The sequence below is a fragment of the Peromyscus californicus genome, unplaced genomic scaffold, assembly GCF_007827085.1.
Source record: "Peromyscus californicus insignis strain IS unplaced genomic scaffold, ASM782708v3 Scaffold_8__1_contigs__length_139910024, whole genome shotgun sequence".
NCBI classification, from domain to species: Eukaryota; Metazoa; Chordata; class Mammalia; order Rodentia; family Cricetidae; genus Peromyscus; species Peromyscus californicus.
In genome coordinates this window covers 45561885-45586725 of record NW_026294606.1, presented here as the reverse complement: position 1 = coordinate 45586725, position 24841 = coordinate 45561885, and the positions used below count along the sequence as shown (strand labels likewise).

General features: G+C 38.8%; 1 protein-coding gene across 2 annotated transcripts in view; it reads right to left on the bottom strand.

The window, feature by feature from the left end:
• The window catches only part of Sugct (succinyl-CoA:glutarate-CoA transferase), a 735919-nt gene that overhangs the window by 415053 nt on the left and 296025 nt on the right, over nucleotides 1-24841 (bottom strand). For both annotated transcript variants that reach the window (XM_052728652.1, XM_052728653.1), the window contains exon 11: nucleotides 22844-22941. In XM_052728652.1, the coding sequence (XP_052584612.1) occupies nucleotides 22844-22941 (98 nt within the window). The remainder of the gene's footprint in view (nucleotides 1-22843; nucleotides 22942-24841) is intronic.

The window sequence follows — 24841 nt, the reverse complement described above, 5'->3', positions numbered from 1 at the left end:
AAAAAAACAATCACACTGAGATGTCTGGACTATTTTAATGGTGATATCACTAGCTATCTGAGTTGCTGGGCTATGGCTGCTAAACAAGCCTGGAATCCCTTCATTACATTTTTGCTTCTGTACACTGATTTTGGATTTAGTAACATGCTAAGAAGTTTTTTAATATTATATTGGGCATCTTAGTACTTTGTAAGTCTAACAAATATATCCACTTTAATACCAACCTGCACTTTCTTAGTGTTCACTGAGAACTACTTTATTCTCTCTATTCTATTCCATTGTAGATAATGGCATGTTAAGTCATTAAATAACAATCACATTTCTAATAATTTCTCTCTGATAGTTCTAATGATTCTTCTATTCTAGACTATACTGCTATATGTTGATATGTTTGAAAACAGCTTTTAACCATCCCTTGCACTTACTTTCCAAAACCAATTTATCTAAATGGCCACCAAAAAAGCCAATCCCAGAGCCACAAAGATCCAGGCCAACATTTTTATTTGCCTTTTTTGTTTCCATTCATTAAATTGAACAGAGTACCGAGACTTAAATAAACTCAGACATTCCAATGTCTGGATTTTTCTTTTTCTAAAGTTAGCAAGTGAGAAAAGAAAAACAATTCACAAAAGAGGGGGGAAGGGTCATTAAGAAGGGAAGATGCAAATTTATAAATTGCAATATTAAAGTTTTATATCTATATGGATATTTGCAAGCGAGAATTGGAGGTGGGGAAAGGAAGAAAAAGAGAAAAGGAATAAGAAAAGAGTGGGGGTGAAGGAAGGAGGGAGAGAAGCAAAGAAAAAGAATGAAGGAAGGGAGAAAAAGCAGAGAGGGGACAAGGAGGGGATGAGTCTAGCCAGAAGTATTCTAAACATAAAGTTTATGGATAGGAAAAAAATGAGAAAAGTGTAACCATTCTGTGAGTGCTCTGGAAAAGAAACTGACCATCAAGAGATTCCAACTTGGGCCTCACCAATGAACTGTGTGATAGTAAGAAAAGACACAAAACTAGAACTAAGGAAGGCCCAGTCTGACTATAGAAGCAGCAAGCACCCTGACAAAACTTTGAAGGACTGTCTAAGTGACAAGGTGCAGGAGCCCTGATCACTAGTGAATGTTCTGGAACAACTGACACAAATCAAGACTCTGCTGAGATGACAGCTGTCAACACAGAAAGAGAAATGAAGCCCACTCTTGCCAGTAACATCAGCTCATACAAGAGCAAAGACCAAGGAGTCCACACTCCAAATCCAAAGCTAGAAGAATAAAGCCCAAGAGTACAGACTTCACGCCAAGTGTAGGCAGGCAGGATACCTTGGCAGGAAAGGAATGAGCTGGGCAGCTGGAGAAGTAAGCCTGGATGTCAGGAAACTGAGTCAGTCTCCAGCTTCTCCATGTAGTGCAGAAGTCCAGACTGAAACAAGAGTGTCCTGGGAAGTCTGGAGGCCTTTATCACTTACAAGGAATGCCTTGAAAGCTGGTCTATGGTATCTCCCACCATATTTCCAGAGATCTCTGGTCCATTGTGATTACACTTAAATTTAAGGTTTTACACTAGGGAAAGGCTAAATTAGATGTTGTTCCAAGTTCTATCCAGTTCTCCAAGTGTTTTGGACTCTAACATTCTATAAATGAAAGTTATACACTAAGTTCCAATGGAGAAATGAGAGCATTAAATGTTTTATCTAGGGAAGCAGAATTTACTGGACTCCTGCCCACTACCATCATCTCCTCCCTACACACACATATAAATATCCCACAACCACTACCCAGCTCTTTCTTCTAAAAGGCCGTGAGGAATGGTTTATAGCTGTCCTGGAAAACAATGGAGAGAGTGGCTGACATTCCATTCCCTCCTGACTCACAGACATCATCTGATTCTCAGTCACAAAGACCTCTCCTGCAGGGTGAAAAGTGCCCTGGTCACAGGAGCATCTCTGGAGTGGCAGTGGCCCATTGCTTTCTGTAAGCCAAAGGGATGATTCCCAGAGCTGGCTTTCTTTATTTCGCCCTCCAGGCTGGTTTTATAATAACAACATAGTCTTAAATCTCTCTCCAAATAACCAACATTTAGAAAATGTACTACATCAAATATAGACATTTTACAAGGGACCATCTATTAGCTGATAATGGCAGAGCTGCCAAGGAATGCATAAGAAAACAAATGTGACCCTCACCAAACATCAGCTCCATTTATCCAAATTAGTCCTGCTGCAGTGCATGCAAGATAAACTGACAACGCTATGATTCAGCGCAGTAGGAGAGGTTGGGGGGAGGTTACAATAAGCTAAATGTGTAGGTTGAGGATGTATATAAATCACACGAAATGCATCCTCATGAGATGCTAATGGAAGTCAGGAAAGGGGCTGGCAGAGGAGACCTTAAAATGTGATCATATGGAATATTAGACCAACAAAACCATTTCAGAGGGAGAAAACAGTAAGTTTCTCTGTGGATATTAAAAACATGTAGACATAGGAGAGTTGATGGCTGCCAGGTTTCAGGAGCAGTGGAATTCACTGGAGTTAAGAGGCAGCCACTGCCTCCCAGCCCTGTGTGTGTTTAAGAAGCACAAAGCCATGGGCTTCTGACTGCTCACAGTTTTTCATGACATTCTTTTCAACCACCATGGGCAGCTAGCATTTCGTGATTTCTCTACCATCTCTATATTAAAACCCTGTCTGATGGAAAGGCATTTCTACACTAAGGAATCAGAGATCCTTAACCCTCTTGAAACAATAAGAAACTTAAGAAATAAAAAAACAGACTATAATTTTAGAATGTCAGATCCTCTGAAATCAGCAAACTATGTATAAAGAAGAACTATATTAATGGAATCGTGAATATAGGTTCCTTCCAACCCTTCAAAAAGATAAACGTTTACCTTGTTCTTTTAGAAAACTGAGTAGTCAATGAAGCCTCCATGCAAATAAATGAAACCCAGCTAGGAGATTGATGCATAGCATCCACTCATTGTTTAACTGGGAAACAGTTCAAACTGTAAAAGACAGGAAAAGGTCAAGAGAAGGACAGCATGAGAGTGGAATGAAATGGAGGAGAAAAGATTGAAAAACTTATCCATAAAAGTAACCCAGGATAACTCAAAAAGAATTTGAACACCCTGGTTGAAGCTGCTCACAGAGACTCTGCCCTCGCTGTTCATTTACTATGGTCTTGTTTGTCTCTTTTGGAATAGGGCTGTCTACTTGGAAGCTTAGTATGTTGTTAGCATGTTATTTATTGTTTAAATTAATAGCGGTTTATAATTAAGAGAAACATGGGCAATGAAGGCTTGGTTTGTGAGGTTTCAGAGAGAGCAAAGATTATTAATGCTGTTCATTCGCATATATAATATGGCAATAAAACCTTTGCTTTACTTGACAATCAATGCTGTTTAGCTGGGATTGAAAAATCAGATGTAGTTAATAAAATAACAACATATTTGAGGGAAAATCTTCTAGGAAGCATTTCGTCAGGATCAGGACACAGAAGCTGTGGTCCAAGGGACACCAAGGCTGCATCTCAAGCTGACAGCTGAATTTGGAAATGTTTAAGAGTCTCACATGGTACTGGTTTAGGTGTCATGAAAGCTGGATGATTGAAGGAATCATGGAGAGAAGCTGAGCCTTGGCACCATGTGTCAGGGTTGGAATTCTGGTGGATAAGTCAAAATGCCATTGGTGAGGGTGCAGCCTCAGTATCAATGGAGAGTCTATTATATTGGAAATGCCAAGACTACAAGATGCCTGCCATGACAGTGGCAGGTATGAAGTGGAGCCGGCCTGAGCCTATAAGGTAAGTTGTAAGTGCTGTAGCTGTCAGAGCTAGAGAAAGAGAGCTGCTTATAAGTCTTTCAAACCCAAATGACTGTGATTGAGTCTCAGATGCTGGACTTTGAGCTATAGGATTTGAGCTAAACTGCTAGATATGGTTTTTCCTTAAGTGTGATTGTTTCTATACCTTGGTTCTTCCCCCTTGGAGTCAGAAAGTATTTTAACTCTTGATTTTACAAGAGCACAAAGTTAAGTGACTTTGGATAATTTAAAGAGACTGGTTTGAACTTTTAAGCTATCTCAATTTTTACAGACTGTGAGACTTTTAAAGTAATACTACATTTTATATCATGATGTTAAAATAAGATATTGATGACAAACAAGGAAGGAAAAATGAAGATTTAAAGTAATGTGTCTGTGTGTCAAAGTTGGCAAGAAATAGAATGTTAGCTTTGGTTGGCCACTTGACACACCCAAGAAGAGGAAACCCCAACTGGGAGGTTTCTTCCATAGATTGACCTTTAAGCATGTCTGTGGGGCATTTTTTTTTTTTGATTGCTAGTTGACGTAAAAGAACTCAGCCCACTGTAGGCAGGTGGGCCTAGGCAGTTCAATAAAGGTAACTCAACGTGAACCTAGAAGCAAGCCAGTAAGCAGTATCTGCTGTGGTCTCTGCTTCAGTTCCTACTGAAGGTCCAGATTTCTACACAAGTTCCGGCCTTTGATTCCTTCAGTGATGTTTTACAATCTTTAGACCAAATAAACCCTTTCCTCTCCAAGTTGCTTTTGATCAGAATGTTCTATCACAGCAATAGGAAAGCAAACTAGGACAGACATTTAACACAGCACAGCAACTAAAGGACACACTGAAGTATTTCATTCCTAAGCAAAGACAGCTTCAAATGTAAGGAGCAACAAGTAAAGTGCTCAAGCCTCCAAATTCATCGCCCACACTAAGGAACAAGTGTCTCTTGGAAGGGAATGGACCAGGGGCTGTGAAGGCACACTTTAAAAGGTTTCAAAAAACTCTGTGCCCTATTAATATCCTCATTAGTAAAATAGTGCTAAGTTAAATGTATTTCTAAGTCTTGAAAGCTACTTTAATTTTTTGAAGTTATCCATAAATAAATTTTCTAGCTACAAGGCCCAGGCCAACTAAAATTTCACTTCACTTTACTAGAACCAAATTGGGTCATAACAATAAAACTATATATTATTCCAATCAAGGTTTCTGATTGACAGCTACTTTATTAAATAAAAATTGCCAAAATTAAGTTTTGCAATAACTGTAGTTCAACAGAAAAAAATCTCTCAAGTACATGAACCTTATGAATTAATAAAATGATTGTAACTGGAATTGTTAAAAAAACAAGTTATCAGAATTGGTCATGGTGGCACATGGCTGTAATTTTAGTACACAAGAGGCTTAGACAAGAGAGTGCCATGAATTCAAGGCTATCCTGAACTACATGGCAAAACCCTGTCTCTAAAATACAAAATTAACAAGTGAAAACATTGCTATACCATAATTGATGATTCCTGAAGATTCAGATTTTTCTCTGTGATGATTTGAAATGTCCCTCCCAGGCTCATGTTTTGAATGTTTGCACTAGCTGGAGGCACTATGGGGAGGCTTCAGAATCTTTGGGAAATGTGGCTTCCAAAGGTAAGAAAGTCATTAGGGCTGCAATTTGCAAGGTATCCCTGGCTCTGCTTCCTGATGCATCCTGATTTGAACGGCCTCCACTGTACTCTTCCACCACCATGCATGGAGCTATTCTACCATACTTTTACTTCTATGATGGACTGAAACCCTTGGAAAATTTAAAGCAAAAATGTAAAAAAAGTAATTCCTCTCTTGTTTTATGTCAAATATGTACATTTGATCGTAATAACACAAAAGTAACTATTACAATGTTATCTGCTTCATAGCTTGTTCTCCTGTGATAGTGTTCACTGTGATGTGATACTGTCATGTGTCCTTAAGAGAACCTGAGGCTCAGGGAAATCAGAGAACTAGTTCAAGATGAGAGTTGGTCACAAGAATACTATGGTCTCCAACTTATGTCTTCTGACATTATGTGACCATGAGTCTCCATGGTTTCTGACTACTGCTCTTTCACCCTTTTGCTTTGTAGGCCCTGGAATCTTCCCTATTGGCCAGTTTAGCTCTACTCAGATAGCTCTGTTCATCACTGATGCCAGCAATCACTAATTGACAGATCATTTATTGAATTTCAGAAACCCAAACAATTATGAGAAAGGAAAATAAAAACAATATACTTTAAGAAATATACTGTCTTGTCAAAAGGAGAGGAAAGGACTGTCTGGTGACACCTTATTGCAAAAGAAGACTTGATGCAGCAGCCTAGGAAAGTAACTTACAAGAGACAGGTGAGGCAGGCAAGAACAGATCCTGGACCTGTGTGTACTTTGAAGACAGAGGGGCCATGAGACCAAAAGGGTCCACAATACAAGAGTAATGGCTAACTGAAAGTCTGGGCCACATTATAAGGACTATCATGTAGTTTTGTATCTTGTTTTCTGGACAAGACCCTAGGCCAATGACGTGTATAAAAAATGGTTTAAACTTTTCATTAAATCTTGGGAGCATCCCAGAAAGACCTAGCAGGAGAGATGTAGAGGACAGGAAGCCCTAAGTGCCCATTTGTATTTAGACAACATGATGCTGATATAGATATCAGGTATGAGTCAGCTAACACAGAGCTGACACCAGACATAGGAAGTTGGGAGTGGGGAGAAGGGTTGGAGGGAGAGTGGGAAATGGGGAATGGAGTGAGAAGACATCAGTAAGTCAACACAAAATGGCTGGCACTGTTGTCAGAGCACTCCAAAAGTAACTGTGTTGTAATCTATTATATAATTATTTTTGGCAGAGCACTATTTTTGTATGATTCTTTATAAATATGACCTTGAGGTCAGAGGCATGATCCTTTGTCTGAGGTTTCGCCTTTGTCAGCCTGCCTGTGTCTTTCTGTAGGTCTGTGTGCTGCCTACCTGTCTACAGTCTATGTGTGCCAGCATGTGTCTGGGTCCCTGCCTACCTTATAGCCTCTGCTCAAAGAGAATAAGTATGGTATAAGTGAATATGGTACGTGGTATCTACTTGTGACTCCTCAAAATCTTCTCAACCTCCTGGCCTCTAAAGACTTTCCTCCTTACTTGCCACAGGATGATGGACCTCACACAAAATGTCAGGGTGTAGTGGTATTTGCTCAGCCCATGACCTTGGACTATAGGGCCTGAAGGAGGTGGTGCTTCCTGCCATTGTAAGTGACCTCTTAAAATGAGAGAGAGAGAGAGAGAGAGAGAGAGAGAGAGAGAGAGAGAGAGAGAGAGAGAAGGGTCACATGCCCCTTCTCCCTGCTCCTGCCCACGAGGTAGATTCGCTCCTGGTCAGATCAGAGGATGACTTCAGCTATCTACTCCTTTCTATATTCATGAGTGTATTTCCTCAATTTACCTTAATAAATTTCCCTAGTACTTCTTAAACAGACTCCTGTGGATTTATCGCTTTAGCTGGCACCCAACCATGTAGATCTGAATCCCACGCCCACCTACTCATGACCAAACCCCAACACCTGTGGGCAGCTGCTGGTGAGTTTCTCCACCCTGCAGAGCCCTCTCAAATCCCCAGGAACTGCCTGACTCCTGCTCAGGTGATGGCTTGAATGCAGCAGCCTTGTTAGGAGCCTGTAGGCCAGGCAGCTCACAAGACAAAGGTTCTTATAACCACTGCCATTCCCGCAGAGTATCTGCAGGGGTCCCAGGCAGCACTTCTAATTGTTTGTTTGGTATATTGCCTCATCTGTTGTGATCCCAGCAGCTCTGCCTAATATTCACCAATACCAGGTAGGGGTTGCCTGGGTGAGTGCTTAATTCACAAGAGCCCATTCAGAGAGCTTGAGTCAGCTCACACCAGACCTGTTTTGGTGCTATACCTGCGACGCCTACTGGCCAAGCAATGATACTACATCCAAAAATCATCCAATGAATCAGCCATTCACCTAACCTGGTTAATTACACATGAAACATCTGGACCCATGGGACAATCTTTTGAGGATTTTCTCTGAGGTAAATTACTTAATAATTTTACACTTTAAAATGATAATAAATAAACAAATTAATAAAATTTTTCTTTACAAATTTCGAATATTTCTCAAAAAAAATGGCAGACAATTTCACCACTCAGGAATTTTAAAACCTTTTTGTTTGTACTATGGATGAAATATTAGAGGACATATATGACCTCCCTGGCATGTATATAATGTCTACCAAAATAGCAATTAACATAATGATTCATCTCATATCATTGAAAAATTGGTTTAATAATAACAGCAAAAATGAGACATTAATGAGATTGATACAGGACTTAAATAGAAGGATTCTTTCTTTGGAATCCACTAATTTACCACAAGAACTTCAGTCTATTAATAATAACTGGGCAACCAGATTTAATTCTATTGATAATAAATATGAATACTTAACAGTTAAAATAATAACTCTTCAGAGCAATCTTAATGCCATTCAGATAATTTCTAAGGAGGAAAGATAATCACTAATTGATAAAATAAAGTCAGTGGAATCATATGTTTCTGATGAACAGAAAAAATTGTATGAGTCCATGAAATCTCTAGAATCCTTTATAACAGAGGAGGTTCAAACACTGCAATAGGTGGTAATTAATCAATTTCAAGCTCTGGAGGAGTCTCTCAGTAAGGATAATAAAGGAACTAATAGGCAGAAGGGCAGAGCCATACAAGTAATGACATTACCTTGCAGCTCTTATAAAATGGCTTATCCTGTCACCATCCATGAGAAGCTAGCAGATGACACACATCCTGAATAATATATAGAATATGTCTGGTAACCTATTCATATGAGAGATTTAAAAATATTAAGAAAGTGGTAGTCACCTATGGAATACATTGAACATATGTAAAAGAGATGTTAAATATGTGGTCTCCTAGAAATAGAATAATACCAGATTACCGGAATAGGTTAATTTCAGCTGTATTAGAATACAGCCAGCAGTTACAATGGAAAAGCTGGTTTAAAGAAGAGGCTAAGGCCATTGAACAGCAAGGTAAAATCAGAGGTTTTGAAATATTCCAAGATCAAATTCTTGGTGAGGGCCATTTCGCTAATTTAAATGTACAAACTACTTTGGATGAGCACACATTACCCTATGCTGTACAGCAGCTTAAGCACTTGGGGAAAAAATTCCAGAACCAGGGAAACCAACTGAGCTATATACAAAGGTTTTCCAAGAGTCAAAAGAACCATTTACTGATTTTTTTAGAAAGACTGACCATGGCTGTAAACAAGGCAATATCAGACCCACAATTAAGACAGTTATTAACTCAGTCTTTGGCTTTTGATAATGCTAATACAGAATAAAAAAGAATACTTACACCTTTAAAGGTCGGGTCAGCACTTTTGGAGGAACAGATTCAACATACAAACGGTGTTGAGTCTCTTAACTATAGTAATGAGGCTTTGATAAGAGAGGTGATTTCCAAAGGTAGAAGGAGGCATCAATATAACAAATGTATTATACACCAGGTCATATAAGAAGAAACTGTACACAGGGTGCTCCTAGAAGCAATGCTTCTTATAGAAATAACTCAAACAGGAGACTCCAAACTTCTGGATTATGCAGAAGTTGTGGCAAACACCAACACTGGGCCAATGTTGAATGCAGATCAATAAGAGACATACAAGGCAACCCTTTACTAGCAGGAAATGCCTCCGTGGGCCTCTCACAGGTCCCTAAATTGAACATGGTCCAAACATTTCCAATCACTGTAGAGGAAATTCCTCCCAAGGACAATTAAAATAATCCAGAGCATAATATAAAGAATGATACTGCACTGGATTGTAGATGAATTTCTAAATGGTCTTATTAAATAAAAAACATGGAGCCAAATATAGGAGTGAAGCCTTAGATCAGGAAAATAGGGAAAGCCACCAGCCAACTTAGTTCACCAACTCTGAAGCTTCCAAATGCGAGTTACTTCCTATCTTATCCACGCCTTTTTTGTCTTGCTGTTCTGCCCTCTCATTGGCTCCCTTAGCCCAGCTACCTCACTTCCTTATCACTGACTGTCTGCATAGACCACCAGACCTCTATGGTTGGTACTGGGATTAAAGGCATATGTCACCACGCTTGGTTCTCTTCCCTAGTGTGGCCTTGAACACACAGAACCTCCGCCTGCTAAGTGATAGGATTAAGGGCATGTGCACCACTGCCTGACTTCTTTGTTTACTTAAAATGGTTTCTATTTCCTCTGATCTCCTGGCAAATTTTATTAAAGCACAAATAAAATATCACCACATTTCAGCACAAATAAAATATCACCATGGATGATAGAACAACTTTGATAGATGGATCAAAAATACCAAAACACACCATAAAACAAATATTTTGGCAGACTTTTATAAATGAACAAAGACCAAAGCTTAAAGTGCAAATTAGTAACATTGTCCTTGAAGGATTAGTGGACATAGGTGCAGATGTGACTATAATTACACCAAAATCATGGCTTCTGAGTTGGCCTCTTCAAGAGGTAGATGTCCGATTTTTAGGGATTAGAATCCTACCTCAGGTAAAACAAAGTTCTACATGGGTTGACTGCATAGGGCCAGAAGGACACAGAGGAAGGCTGAGGCCATATGTGGCAAAGTAGCAGTGAATCTTTGGGGCCAGGTTATAGCAATGGAATACCCAGACTAAATTTCTCCAATCTTAGGAATATAGACCAATTTATATTTCTTAGAATAATATTATAAGATACTATAAAAAAAAAAACAGCCACCAACCATTCAGGCTGTACATAAACACAGCACAACTATCATTGAACTCTCAGAAGTACCAATGGCCATAATTTAAAATGGCTAACAGATAAACCTGCCTGTATTGGACAATGGCCTATGACAAAAGAGAAACTACAAGCTTTAGAACAACTGGTTCAGGAACAGTTAAATGCTCAACACATTGAAGAATCTACCAGGACTTGGAATTCTCCTGTATTTGTTATTAAAAGGAAATCTGGTAAATGGAGAATGCTGACAGATCTGAGAGCCATAAATAAAGTAATTCAGCCTATGGGCTCCTTACAGAATGGGATGCTCTTGCCCTCTCTACTACCTAAAGAATGGCTTACTATAGTTATTGACTTAAAAGATTGTTTCTTTGCCATACCTCTACAAGAAAAGGATAGAGAAAATTTTGCCTTCACAGTACCTACTTATGATTCTCAGCCAGTCAAGAGATATCAATAGAAGGTCCTCTGACAGAGAATGTTAAATAGCCCTACCCTGTGCCAATATTTTGTGCAAAAGAACCGTTGGAAATAATTCATGCAAAATTTCCACAATCTATAATCTACCATTATATGGATGATATCTTATTACCTGATCCAAAGTTAGGCACCTTAGAAAACATGTTTGAAGAAATAAAAAAAAAAGTTTTGCCTTGCTGGGGATTACAAATTGTTCCTGAAAAAATACAAATAGGAAATTCTATGAATTATTTAGGATATAAGATAAATCTACAAAAATTTAGACCCCAAGTACAACTCAGGAGAGATCAACTACAGACTCTTAATAATTTTCAAAAATTGTTAGGAAGCATTTCCAACTTACATACCATCATTTTAATACCTGAAGATAGAATAGCAAATCTGGCAAATATCCTAAAAGGGTACAAAAACTTAAAAAATCCAAGGTAATTATCAGCTGAAGCTGAGAAGGAATTGGCTCTAGTAGAAAAGAAAATGACAGAGGCACATGTGGATTGTGTGAATCCAGAACTTAACTGCATGCTGGTCATTCTCCCACAGGGATTTTGATGCAGAGGAAAGATATTATTGGAATGGATATTTCTACCATGTAAACTAAGTAAGAAGTTAGAGATTTATGTAGAAAAGATCTCTGATTTGATTCTAAAAGGAAAACTAAGACTTCATCAATTGACAGGAATGGCTACAGCAGAAATTGTAGTACCTTTAGCTAACGAGGAAATTTCCTCTTTATGCAAAGATAATGAATACTGGCAAAGAGCATGAAGTAACTTTTTGGGAGAAATTAACAATTGCTATCCCCAAAGCAAGAGAATAGACTTCATAAAGAACTGAATGTGTATGGCAGAAACCAATCTCTGGAGTCCCCACATTCTATACTACTGCAAATAAATCAGGAAATGCAGGGTATAAATCAGGAGGTTTAAGTAAAGTGGTTCAAAGCTGCTACAATTCTGTACAAAAGGCAGAACTGTATGCCATTGTTATGGTACTAATGGACTTCATAAAACCTCTCAATATAGTTATTGCCTCTCAATATGCAGAGAGAATTGTTTTACATATTGAAACTGCTGAATTTATTCCTAATAATACAGAATTAACTTCACTATTTATACAAGAAATCATCAGAAATAGAGAACATCCTATGTATATAAAATACACATCAGATCCTATATGGGTCTGCCAGGTCCTCTAGCACAAGGTAATGATGAGATAGTTCAGTCATTAATAGGTAATGTGCTAGAAGCCTCAGAATTTCTTAAGAAACATCATGTAAATAGTAAAGGTTTGAAAAAGCACTTTTCCATCACTTGGCAACAAGCCAAGGAAATTGTAAAAAAAAAAAAAAAAAAGTCCTACTTGTTCCTTCTATAACCAAACTGCATTACCCGCAGGAAGTAATCCTAAAGGTATACAAAGAAATAAAATCCAGAAGATGTATGTGTTTCATTTTGCAGAATTTGGAAGATTAAAATATGTACACCTACTCAGGATTTCAATGGGCAACTCCTATGAGTTCTGTAAAGGCTGACTCTATCATTACACACCTAATTGAAGTAATGGCTATCATGGGAATACCTGTACAAATTAAGACCAATAATGCGCCAGCATATGTCTCAAATAAAATGAGACAGTTTTTGCTTATTACTATATAAAGCAAGTTACAGGTATACCACACAATCCCACAGGTCAAGCAGTCATAGAAAGATCTAATATAACTTTAAAGGATATGCCAAATAAACAATGACTCCTAGAAATAGATTGAATAATAATTCTTTATTAACCTTGAAATTTTTCAATGCTGATGAGAAAAGAACAACAGTGTGGAGAGACATTGGACAATGGAAAAAACTCCTGAGCTAAACCAACCAATTTACTTCCAAGATGTGTTGACCTCAGAATGGAAATCAGGATATGTCCTACATTGGGGAAGGGGTTTTGCTTTTGTTTCTGCAGAAGAGGAAAAGCTATGGATACCAACAATATTAATAAAAATTTGCTTCAAACAGGAGAAACCCCTTAATGAGGAGAAGTGATAGCTCATCCACCAATGTGACAACTCTACAAGTTGTAAGCAAAACAACAAACAAGGGTCTGAGCAGGGTTCTATTTTTTTGTCTTTACAAGATAATAGAAATACCCATCTTCAAGAAATTATAAGGCTTTGGACACCTAGACATCTACCACATAAAGGAAGGACATATTGGTATCAATATACTCCACAGGGTAATATCTCACTGCCTAACATCACCTAACATACCTCTTTAACTCTAGAAAAGTTGTGGTCCTGATTCAATTATAAATCAAGATGGCTTTGGAGTTGGAATGTGGCTCTCCAGTTCTCTAAACCCAAGCATGTTGCTAAAAGAAAAAATTAGGAGATTCTGTCTCATATCAGAAGAGCCAATTGGTGTGGGACAGAAGAAAACCAATAATCTAGGGACAATTGTCAAGATTCTATTTCTCTCCATGCTTATCCTTGATTTCTGGGAATTCTTTCTTGAATCATCCTAAATCCAAACTTTCTATTTTGATACTAATAATTTTTAAGTTTTCTACAGTGAAAAGTCTTTCCAATAGCAATCTCTGAATTCTCCAAAAGGGAGATGGAGCCCCCACAACAATGACTCTACTCGATCCAAAAAGATGCCATTGTACCTAAGAATATTACTCAATGATCAGCTTAGATGGTCCATCATACTACACCTCTATCCAGAATCTCAGACAATCATACCAGCTACTCTGAGACTGACTGCAGATTCTACAGCTAGCCCTATTGAGACCTAACTATCTAAACTTTCTTACAAAACCCCACAGAGATACTGTCACCCCCTAAACAGCAGGAAGCAATTCTAAGAAAATGATGCCCCCTCTCCAAAAGGTTTCATTTTTCTCAGGGTTATGGATGGATGGTTATAGGGTTGGGGGTGGAAAAACAAAATTTAAAATCAGTATTCTCCTTTAAAAGGGGGTGGGGAATGGATAAATATAGTATATTAAGGTAGATTACTGTATCTACTAGTAAATTGATTTAGCAAACTATCAGTCTTGGATAATTTGCACTGATATGGATTCTTGTAAACTGACACAAATGTAAACTATTCTATTTATTTATTTATTTATTTATTTATTTATTTATTTATTTATTTATTTTACAATACAATTCAGTTCTACATATCAGCCACAGATTCCCTTGTTCTCCCCCCTCCCACCTCCCTCACCTTCCCCCCAGCCCACCCCCCATTCCCACCTCCCCCAGGGCAAAGCCTCCCCCGAGGACTGAAATCAACCTGGTAGACTCAGTCCAGGTAGGTCCAGTCCCCTCCTCCCAGGCCGAGCCAAGCGACCCTGCATAAGCTCCAGGTTTCAAACAGCCAACTCATGTAATGAGCACAGGACCCGGTCCCACTGCCTGGATGCCTCCCAAACAGATCAAGCCAATCAACTGTCTCACCCATTCAGAGGGCCTGATCCAGTTGGGGCCCCCTCAGCCAATGGTTCATAGTTCATGTGTTTCCATTCATTTGGCTATTTGTCCCTGTGCTTTATCCAACCTTGGTCTCAACAATTCTCGCTCACATAAACCCTCCTCTTTCTCGCTAATTGTACTCCCGGGGCCTAGCCGTGGATCTCTGCATCCAGATCCCTCAGTCATTGGATGGGGTTTCTAGCATGACAATTAGGGTGTTTAGCCATCCCATCACCAGAGTAGGTCAGTTCATGCTGTCTCTCGACCGTAAGACACAGGGATCGCCCAGTGACAGAGAAATGGATGAGATCTACATGAACAGCCTGGACATGAGTGGGGATAATAAAGGGCGAGGGTCGAGGGAAAGAGAGCTTGGGGGAGCAGGAGATCCCAGCTGGATCAAGAACAGAGAGGGAGAACAAGGAATAGGAGACCATGGTAAATGAAGACCACATGAGAATAGGAAGAAACAAAGTGCTAGAGAGGCCCACAGAAATGCAAAAATACACCCCCACAGTAAACTATTCTTATACTCCTATTTAAGATAACTTGTATATTGATATAAATACAAAACTGTATTTGGTATATTATACACATATTCCTACTCCTGTTTGAAATATTTTATATATTGATTTTACAAAATAGACTAGATATTATAATTGTAATTCTTGCTTGATAACTATTTTATTATATATAATTTTACTATGTTAAAATTAAAACCTTCCTTTTTGATTAGACAGAAAAGGTGAAGTGCTGTGGGATGTCTTTCTGTATGCTATGAATATGTGTTGCTCCCATTGGCTAATAAATAAAGTTGCACTGGCCTATGGCAGGTCAGGATGGGGCCAGGCAGGAAAATCCAAGAGAGATAGTGAGAGGATAAAAAGAGTAGGGGGAGACACAAAACAGCCTTACAAGGAGCAACATGTAATGGGACACAGGTAAAGCCACAGAACACACGGCTATACATAGATTAATAGTTATGGGTTGAGTTAAGTTATAAGAGCTAGCTAGCAAGAAGCCTGAGCCATAGGCCATATGATTTGCAATTAACATTAAGCCTCTGAGTGATTATTGTATGAGTGGCTACAGGACTGTGGAGCCAGGCAGGACCAGAGAAACACGGGACTGTGGGGCCAGATGGGACCAGAGAAACTTACAGCTACATCAGGGCTGTTTGTTTTGTTCTGTCCAATTAACATTAAATCAGGTACTTCTGAACTTATAGTCCCTCCATTAGCACTGAATACGTGCTTTAGGTTCAAGTCTAAAAAAATTTGTATACATCTATTAAAATAATGTGATGACAGATTAGAGGAAGCTTTTTTAAAAAAATAAATTCTTAATTCAATTCCAAAAATATTTAATACCTCTTTTCAGAAATCCTGAAATAGAATATTTAATCTCACAGTGATTCACTACAGTAAACTCTGAAATTAAGTAAATTCACAACTATATACCTGAGACTTCATTTAAGAGATCAAGTCAGCCAACGACAATTATTTATATTAATAAATTATCTCAAGAAAGTGTGCAGTCTGTTGCTTTTGTTCATGAGGAAGCAGCACAGCCACTTTTAGCAATGACTTCCTGGACTGTGTCAAGAGACACTGGCTTACATTAGTAACTTTTTCCCAAGTTTAAAAGCTACCATCCATGTCATCCCAAGCCATATTTTTTTCTTCCTTCAGGATCTTTTAAGTCTTTTAAAATTAGCTCAAGTAATTATTTCTGTTTTTTAAAATACCTTTTCCTTCCCTCACTTAATTCCATCTGTCCTTCAAGATTCATGGCAAGTGGGACTGCCTCCAAGAAGCCTTCCCTGCTTTACCTAGGCTGAAACAGCAGTCCCTTCTCTAGGCTCCACAGCACTTTGACCACCCTGGCACTAGCCACACACTGCTAGTGTTTATTTCATTCACTGCTTTATGTATTTGCTTTCCTTATTAGACCAGGCACTCCTCAGGAGCCCAGGCTTCACATCTCATCCCAACTGCTGAACCAGGGTATCTAGACAAAGACCAAAAAATGTTAGCAACATGGGGAGGAGGCAGGGGATGATGTGAGTCTTATTTCTACTTCCTCCGTTGTTGTCATTTCCTACTTCTCACCTTCATGGCTTCCTGGGATTTCTCCCCAAGCAAAACCACATCATATTCATCCTTCTTTTCTTAGATTGAACACACATGAGGACTTTCACTTTTGAGGTCCTAACTATTACAAAAATGCTGATCTAGTGTGCTACTCACATAAGTTTAAGAGTTTGTTGCTCCTTAACAACACAAAGATGAGATATGTTTGCCAGAACTGGGACAAATCTGTTACTTGTGTTCTTTGTGTTTTAGCTAAGGTTTAATATATTTTACTTTACCTGGTGTTCAATATTAGCAGCTGGGTAAACAGACTTTCTGCAACACTCAGGATAAAATGGCAAGCTCAAGGGGAAAGTCTTCCACATTACAAAAAGAAAAAAAAGATTTGCTGGCAGGCACCTTCGGGGACTAGGAACACCTGAGAGCCCAGGAGGGAACTGTGTGTGCTGGCTACAGAAAACAGTTGATGACCAAAGCAGGCGGCAGTCTGGATAATGATACTGGAGCTCCAAGAAAGCCTCCAACTGTATTCTGCAAGAACAGTCAAAGGAAAGCCTCTTACAGGTCGTGGAGCAGGCTAAGAATTCCACTGTGTACAAAGGGAATTCCTGATTGTACAGCCTTCACATGAATCCTACTGTGGCAAAGAAGGAAATACTCATGGCTGAGGAAAATTCTTGGAAGATTATGAAACACAGTAGGAAATCCATATGTCTGCTGAGGCACATACACTTGTAAAAATCTGTTAATGCTTCAGTTTTCAGTTTGGGGTGTCAAGTTGAGTACAAGAAATGAGTTTCTTGTGAGTCCATCATGCCTAAAGTTTATTTTTAAAGTTATCTGTACTGCTAATTCATTCTCAGAAATCCCTCCACATTTTTTACATAGTCTAAAGATGAGAATATATAGGAGCACAGATGAAAAGTACTTATAATGTTTAATAACAGACCATAAGCAAAAACCTGCTATACTGACATGATAATACTGCTAGTGATCTAAAAGTTTGCTTTCACTTTAACAAGGATTTGCAAACACAAAAAATATATAGCATTCATATTAATATATTAAGAAAAGACTATAAGCGGTTAACACATTCTTGTAATACTCTTTTAAAGCTGAAAAAAATTAAAAAAATAAAAACATTATATGAAAAAACATGCTCAAGGCAACCACAAAAATTGTCTTCTAGAAAGTCGGCATCCGGGGAGCTGGGCATTTTGCCTTTCTTTATGCAATTTTCCTAACTTTCAGAACAGTCCTTGGTATACAGTAGGCATTCTATGTTTGTAAAAATGAGTGAGTGAGTGAGTGAGTGAGTGAGTGAGTGAGTGAGTGAGTGCAAAATTTAAGGGAGCCCAGCGTTGGATATCACACTGAGTTACCAATGAAATTGGGGTCCCTCTCTAGGTTCTGACTCTTCTTTATAAAAGAACTTAAGAATCATTCAGATAAAAGGTCAAGGACAATTTTATTAGCACTTAAAAGAAAAACCACAAGGCAGCTTCACTGTAAACTTCAGTAGCTGCCTGGAGGAGGGACATGGAAAACAGGAAGCAAGAACACCATGACTTCCGGGTTAGGTGTGGAGGTTCAGCAAGCAACCATGTGGCAAAAGGGAGGCAACTTAAGAGAAAGAGTGAAAAGCCAAAAGTACTAGAAAAAGTTAACTTAGGTCCTGGCCATATCCAAAAGAAAAGAAAGGAAAAGCTGCTCCTTTCTGAGTCAAGACTTAAACCTAACAGAGTTTCAGAGTAGCTGTGTGGTAACTGTACAGAGCACAAGGCATCTGGGCAGGAAAAGTACATGATCTCATTAAGAAGATAATTATCCCACCCATCTCCTTAGCATGGCATGAACTGAACCTGCCTTCTTTGGGGTAGTTCCTTAACTAAGTGATTTACTGGCCCTACTGGATTACCTCTTACCTTTTTCATATCTTAGACTACCAGGTGCTCCCCCCCCTCAAGCCAGAGGAAGTCCCCATTCTCTTGACTAGATGGAAACAGCATTCATTCCCTTAATGGCTTCCCCAGAGTCCTGATTACTGCTACTGTAACAGAAAAACATATTATGGAAACTCATGAGTTCTCATGGCCTCTCCACTGAAATACAAGGAAGTTTTACTGGCTTGGTGTTCCTGGAATACTTTGAACTTTCTACCAAACAAAGACTGCCCTTTGACACTTCAGGTTAGATACAAAATACAAGCTACTGCTGGGCAAACCCATCTTCTAATCCCCTGCCAAAAAAACCAAAATTCCCTTATTTCACAATCTAAGCATCAACCTGCTTAAAACGCCTGTCTTTATTTTCACAGTTTGATCTGCTTTTCACTTCTTTTGATGTCTGTGCCCCCTCCTCAGCCTTCCCCTTGCTCCCCTAGCCTAGGGCACAGCAGCTGATGAGCTGCTTCTAGAACTCCATCACATGCCCTCAGTCTTAGAAACCTCTTCCAGGTGTGTAGTTAGAGTTTTCCTGCCTGGCCCACAGTCAGGACAAATCTCTGTCACCCGCCAGTCCCACAGCCTCTCAGACCCAACCAAGTAAACACAGAGACTTATATTGGTTACAAACTGTATGGCCGTGGCAGGCTTCTTGCTAACTGTTCTTACAGCTTAAATTAATCCATTTCCATTAATCTATACCTTGCCACATGGCTCATGGCTTACCGGCATCTTCACATGCTGTTTCTCATCATGGCGGCTGACAGTGTCTCTCTGACTCAGCCTTCCACTTCCCAGTTTTATTCTCCTCCTTGTCCCGCCTACACTTTCTGCCTAGCCAATGGCCAATCGGTGTTTTATTTATTGACTAATCAGCAACACATTTGCCATACAGAACATCCCACAGCACAGGTCTCTGCTGATTGACTTCTCTCAATTCCTACAGGCCTCTGTTCAAATCTTACTTTATCGAGCAGGCCCCCTTGATGAATATATGAGGATGAAGCCACCCTCATTCCCAACCTCGGGTATTCATCTTTTCCATTCCCTAATTATCTTTTAATAATGTACTTTTCTCTTACTTATTTATCTCCAATGCTTACAACTTATAAGCAAGAGCCTCCAGTAAGTATATACTAAATTAATAAACAAGTACAAAGTGACTATGTGTCACTGCAGAGGTGAGATGTGTCACTGCAGGGGTGAGAAATACGGTATGTGGAAAGAATGTGGTCCTTAAAATGCCTTTTCTTTTGAGACAGGGTTTCTCTTTGTAGCTTTGTGCCTTTCCTGGATCTCGCTCTGTAGACCAGGCTGGCCTCGAACTCACAAAGATCCGCCTGGCTCTGCCTCCTGAGTGCGCCACCACCACCTGGCTTTAAAATGCCTTTTCTATCCACTCACTGTATATATAAAACCTGTGGTAGTTTGAACGTGAATGGCCATCTAGCTCATATATTTAAATGCTTGGTCCCCAGTTGGTGAACAGTTTGGCAAGGATTAGGAGATGTGGCATTATTTGGGGAGGTGTGCCCCTGGGGGTGGGCTTTTGAAACCCAAAAGTTTCCCAGTTAGCTCTCTCTCTGCCTTCTGCTTGTAGAAAAGGATGTAAGCTCTCAGGAACTGCTCCGACAACATGCCTGCTCCCCGCCTTTCTGCCATGATGGTCATGGACTAACCCTCTGAATCTGTGAAGAGGAAGAAGAATCGCATATCTCAGGCCTGAACTTGGCATCTAGCAAAGGCAGTCCTTTCTTTCTCCCTGCTAGCTAATGTCTCTGTTTTCATGGAACAAACTTCAAATGATTCACAATTTCTGAAATTACCGAAAGGAAACTTTTTTGGTCAAGATCAGAATACTGAACAATGCATACTCCTGAGCAATACTGTCCCAAGAACTCATGCCCATTTTGCTTGTGTTTGATTATAGGCTGGATATGACACACAAACTGGATCCTTTCTCTCCTAAAGATGCTGTCATTTGTCAGGGAACCTAGGAAGAAATATGAGAGAGTGGCTTCATAGCAATGTAGAAATAGCCATGCAGCTACAACTGCTTCAGTAAAACATTAATTCTGGAAATAAGACAGAAGACAGAAGATGGGAGTGTGGCAAGAGCAGGGGCCTCCAACTGAAATAGGATAGGAAACTACAGGAAATTTCGGTGATGTCAGACTATGAATGACTCTAGGTTTCAAACTGAACATACTGGGCTTAGGCCTGTAATTTGTGGAAAGCCACTGAAGTTTTACAATACTGGGGGAAAATGTAGATCATATAATGAGAATGGCAAATTTGAAGGCATTTGTAAAGACTTCTGAAAGCTAACCACTAAATAAGATTAATGTACCCACTCCTACTTGTTTAGAGAGACAAAGGATGTGCTTATAAGCAGGAATGAATAAATATGCTACTCTTTCCTTTTCCCCACTATTTGACATATCCTGAATGAGAAGGTATTGGAAGTATTGAAAATTATAAAAATCGTAAGATAATACCAAAAAAAAGAGTCAATACACTAAGAGAACATGAAACTTGGTCATAAAAACAAATAAAAAACAACAACAAAAACCATGAGGACCCTTTATGAAAAATCTCCAGTCAAGGTTCCTCTCTGTAACCACCCTTAGATTCTTCCTTTCAGCATATTTCTATTTCCTTCTTGAATCAGAGTAGAAAAATAATGACTCTATGATTTCAAAATGCTTAAATTCCTATGTGTGGGTGTGGGTGTATAAAATGGTGAAATGCTACTTGATTTACCTCAAAAGGAAAAGGTTTTCTCTATATCAAAGTCTGCTTAAAGTCTTCCATAGTAGAATTCTATAACTGAACTAATCAAGGAATCAAAAAGTTTTAGGGTACAGGAAACTCTAATTTTGTGTGTCCTGGTGCTATCAAAATGCTGGCAATTTAATAACAAGATGATACTTGTATCTTCCTGGGTTTATTTTTCTACTCTTCTCACAGTATGGGCATGATTTTTTAGTCCATCAAAGAGCTTTTTATAAGGTTCTCACAAGTCCCTATTATTGAGATTTGGTAACCATGGTGTGAAAGGAAAAAATCCTATCAATGAATTAAATGAATTAAAAATGCTTAGGAGACAAAGGGGCAAAATGTAGAAATAAATGGGTAATTCTCATGTGAAGAAAGGTTAATCATAAGGGCTGTGAAGCTTTGCAGTAGAATCAGAATTATATTTAACTGTTGATAAGGAAAGGGGCACCCATTTTCCATTCTCCTACTCTATGTGTATTAGTCCCACACACAGATCCTCCCTTGACACACAGAGCATTTGGCACATGGAAGAGATACAGTGTAGAGAAGTGTTTAAAATCCAGGAAGAAAAAAGGGTAAATAAATATCCAGAATTTCATGGAAAGGTCCCAAAATTCAAGACAAGGAAATAAAAGTATCATAAGCATGACTTTACTTTCTAAGAATCAGTTTATATTACATGAAATCACATGGTCATTTGAACAAAGCCTTAAGTCATTGGCATAACAAAAGCAAATCTTCAACACTGGGTGACAACACATGTAGGCATCTGGAGTCACAAAACCCACAAAGACTATTTTTACAGACTAAAAAATTTAGAAGCAAACAAATAGGAAAGAGTTAGATTACTTTTTTATGCAAAATTCAAAAATTGGTATATATTTCCTAAAAGTAAAACATGACATGAATGGAAATTTAGAAATCAAATAATTAATATGACTCTTTAATAACTCATTACTTAAACTAGCATTTTCCATCACAGTAACTCATTCACATCAAGGGCTCAGAAAATCTAATGAACTTAATTTCACCTCCACATATTTGGGTTTACTTATATGGGAACAACAGGACCTACTTCACAGGATGCTTGTAAGGGTTAAATGAGATGATATACAGAGTTTTTAACACAGTGAAAGTACAATTAATGTTAAATTCTTGTTGCACTTGTTGTTAGCAATTTATGATATGCTAAATCCAAACAGTTACATACTTCAAAGAAGCAACCCAGCTTAAGTCACTATGACTTTGTTTACACCATTGTTAGGAGTTGGTATTTAATAAGACATTTAAATGCTTTCAAATGTTTTGTTTTTAACAACAAACTATTTTATGGTGGCTTTTCATTAATCAATTTGGGAAATAAAGAGAACTACAAACTGATATAAAAGGAGAGGACCCACAAAGCCTCTCACAATGAGGACAAGATAATTCATTTAGGCATCAGATCCAAGCTTACCTTGCAGATAGGATTTTAATAAGCTCTTTTCTATTCTGCACCCGAAGATGGTTCGTTTTATACTTGGAATCATCAATCAACTGAGGCAAATTCAAGACCTAAAAGGAAAAAAAATAGATATAATTCACAAGTTTTTCACATACCTTTAGGTCCTGGTTAGATGCAATATTCAGGATCTGCCTCTCACTTCTTTTCTTGTCTTCACCCCTCTCTACAAGGGGATAGAAGCAGCAACACACAACTGAGGGAATCATATTGGTGAGTGAGTCTTGCCAATTATATGAGAGTATTTACTATATTTATGCATATATGCCTATATATGGAAGCACAGACAAGTTATCAGATTTCCATAATATACATATGGATAAAGACAAGTTATCAAATCCTCAGAAAAAGTCTTACCTAGAGGAACGTGGACAAAGCTCCAAAACTAGATAAAACTAGCCTAAAATCTAACAACAAAAAAACCTTAAATGCCTACATTCATTTATATAAGACCTACAGTCAGCATACATTTTAGGGGCACAGACCTATTTGTTCCACATGTTAATAAAATGATATAATCTATCCCAGTATCCCTATTCAGGATATTGTATAAGGTGCAAAAATAAAGGAAAAACACATGTATTTGTCCAAATTCTAACTGTTCAAACATAAAATGAAAAGATCTTCTTCCTGCAGGAGTGTCACTATTTTCCTTTAGTATGTCTCCCTGAAGGAATACTGACTACAAATGCTGCTACACACTTCTTCCTCTGTTGCTTCTCACTAAAGGAAAACTCTATGGAGCAAATGCCTTTGGATGTTGTGTAGTTTTAACAAGACCATAATGATAGTAGCAAGTCGATTTGGAAGGAAAGGGACATTCTGAAAGAAGGTGTGGAGACAAGAGTTTGGCAGCTCTGCTGGAAACTCAGAAAGAGCATTTCTGGGCTGGGGGCAAGCCAAGTGCCCCACAGAAAGCCTGACTTCCTTTATTAATGGGTTTGTTTTCAATATATACAGTTGAAGGTTTCACTTGTTTCCCATAGTTTAAAGAAAACCAGTCCACTAGTCATCTTACAAAAGAGAGAAGCAGGGAAGACTCCCCACAGTCAGGACCATCCCAGTGCTGTGATTCCTCTTTCACATCGGCCACTCACTTCTCCCTAAAGGCAGCATTACTCTGCAGGTTTTAAAAGGTAATACTGCACACAATTCCACTTCCAGAAACATCCCTGTCACGACACCTGATCCTAGAATTGGTCTCAATGCCTGACTGAGTCACAAATCTCCTTCTGAAGAGTAAATCTTCAAGGAAAAACAAGTTCTTCCCCTAAGTAACAGGCCAAATTTGCAAGTCAGGCTGCACAGAAGTCAGGCTACTGTCAGCTACATAAGAAGACACCAGGTGACTCTTCCAGGAGGGCTTAGATGCCCTTGTGTCCTCTGCATTTGACTTAGAAAACTTTCCATTTTTCAAACCTCATACAAATTTGGGGGCCTAAGTAACTATACATCTGTCCTCAGCTTTCCTGGCTGTCTAGACAGAGAGCACTAAGGGCAATGAAGGGAATCATTCTGTAGCTGTTTGAACAGTTGTGCTCCAACCTGCACATCCATGCTGTCACACACACACACACACACACACACACACACACACACACACACACACACAAGTGCATTAAAAGAATTATTAGAACATGGCTTTTAGATAAAAGAAAAGTAAACACTGTCAAGTTCAGACCACTACATACCTCTCTACCAGTGCAGATGGTAGGCAATTCCTTGAACAGGGACTTGATACAAAAAGGTTTGAGATGGTGACACTCAGCCACTGCCATGACAGCCCCACTTCAGCTTTCTTTATGACATCTCTGCTTTGGTTTTGTGCTTTACCATTCTCTTACTTTAATTTGCCAGTCTCATTATACTTGAAGTGGATTTACTGGTTAGAGCATAGAATTCAATCATGGATTATCTTCATAGATAAATAATGCACAATAAAATATCTTAAAA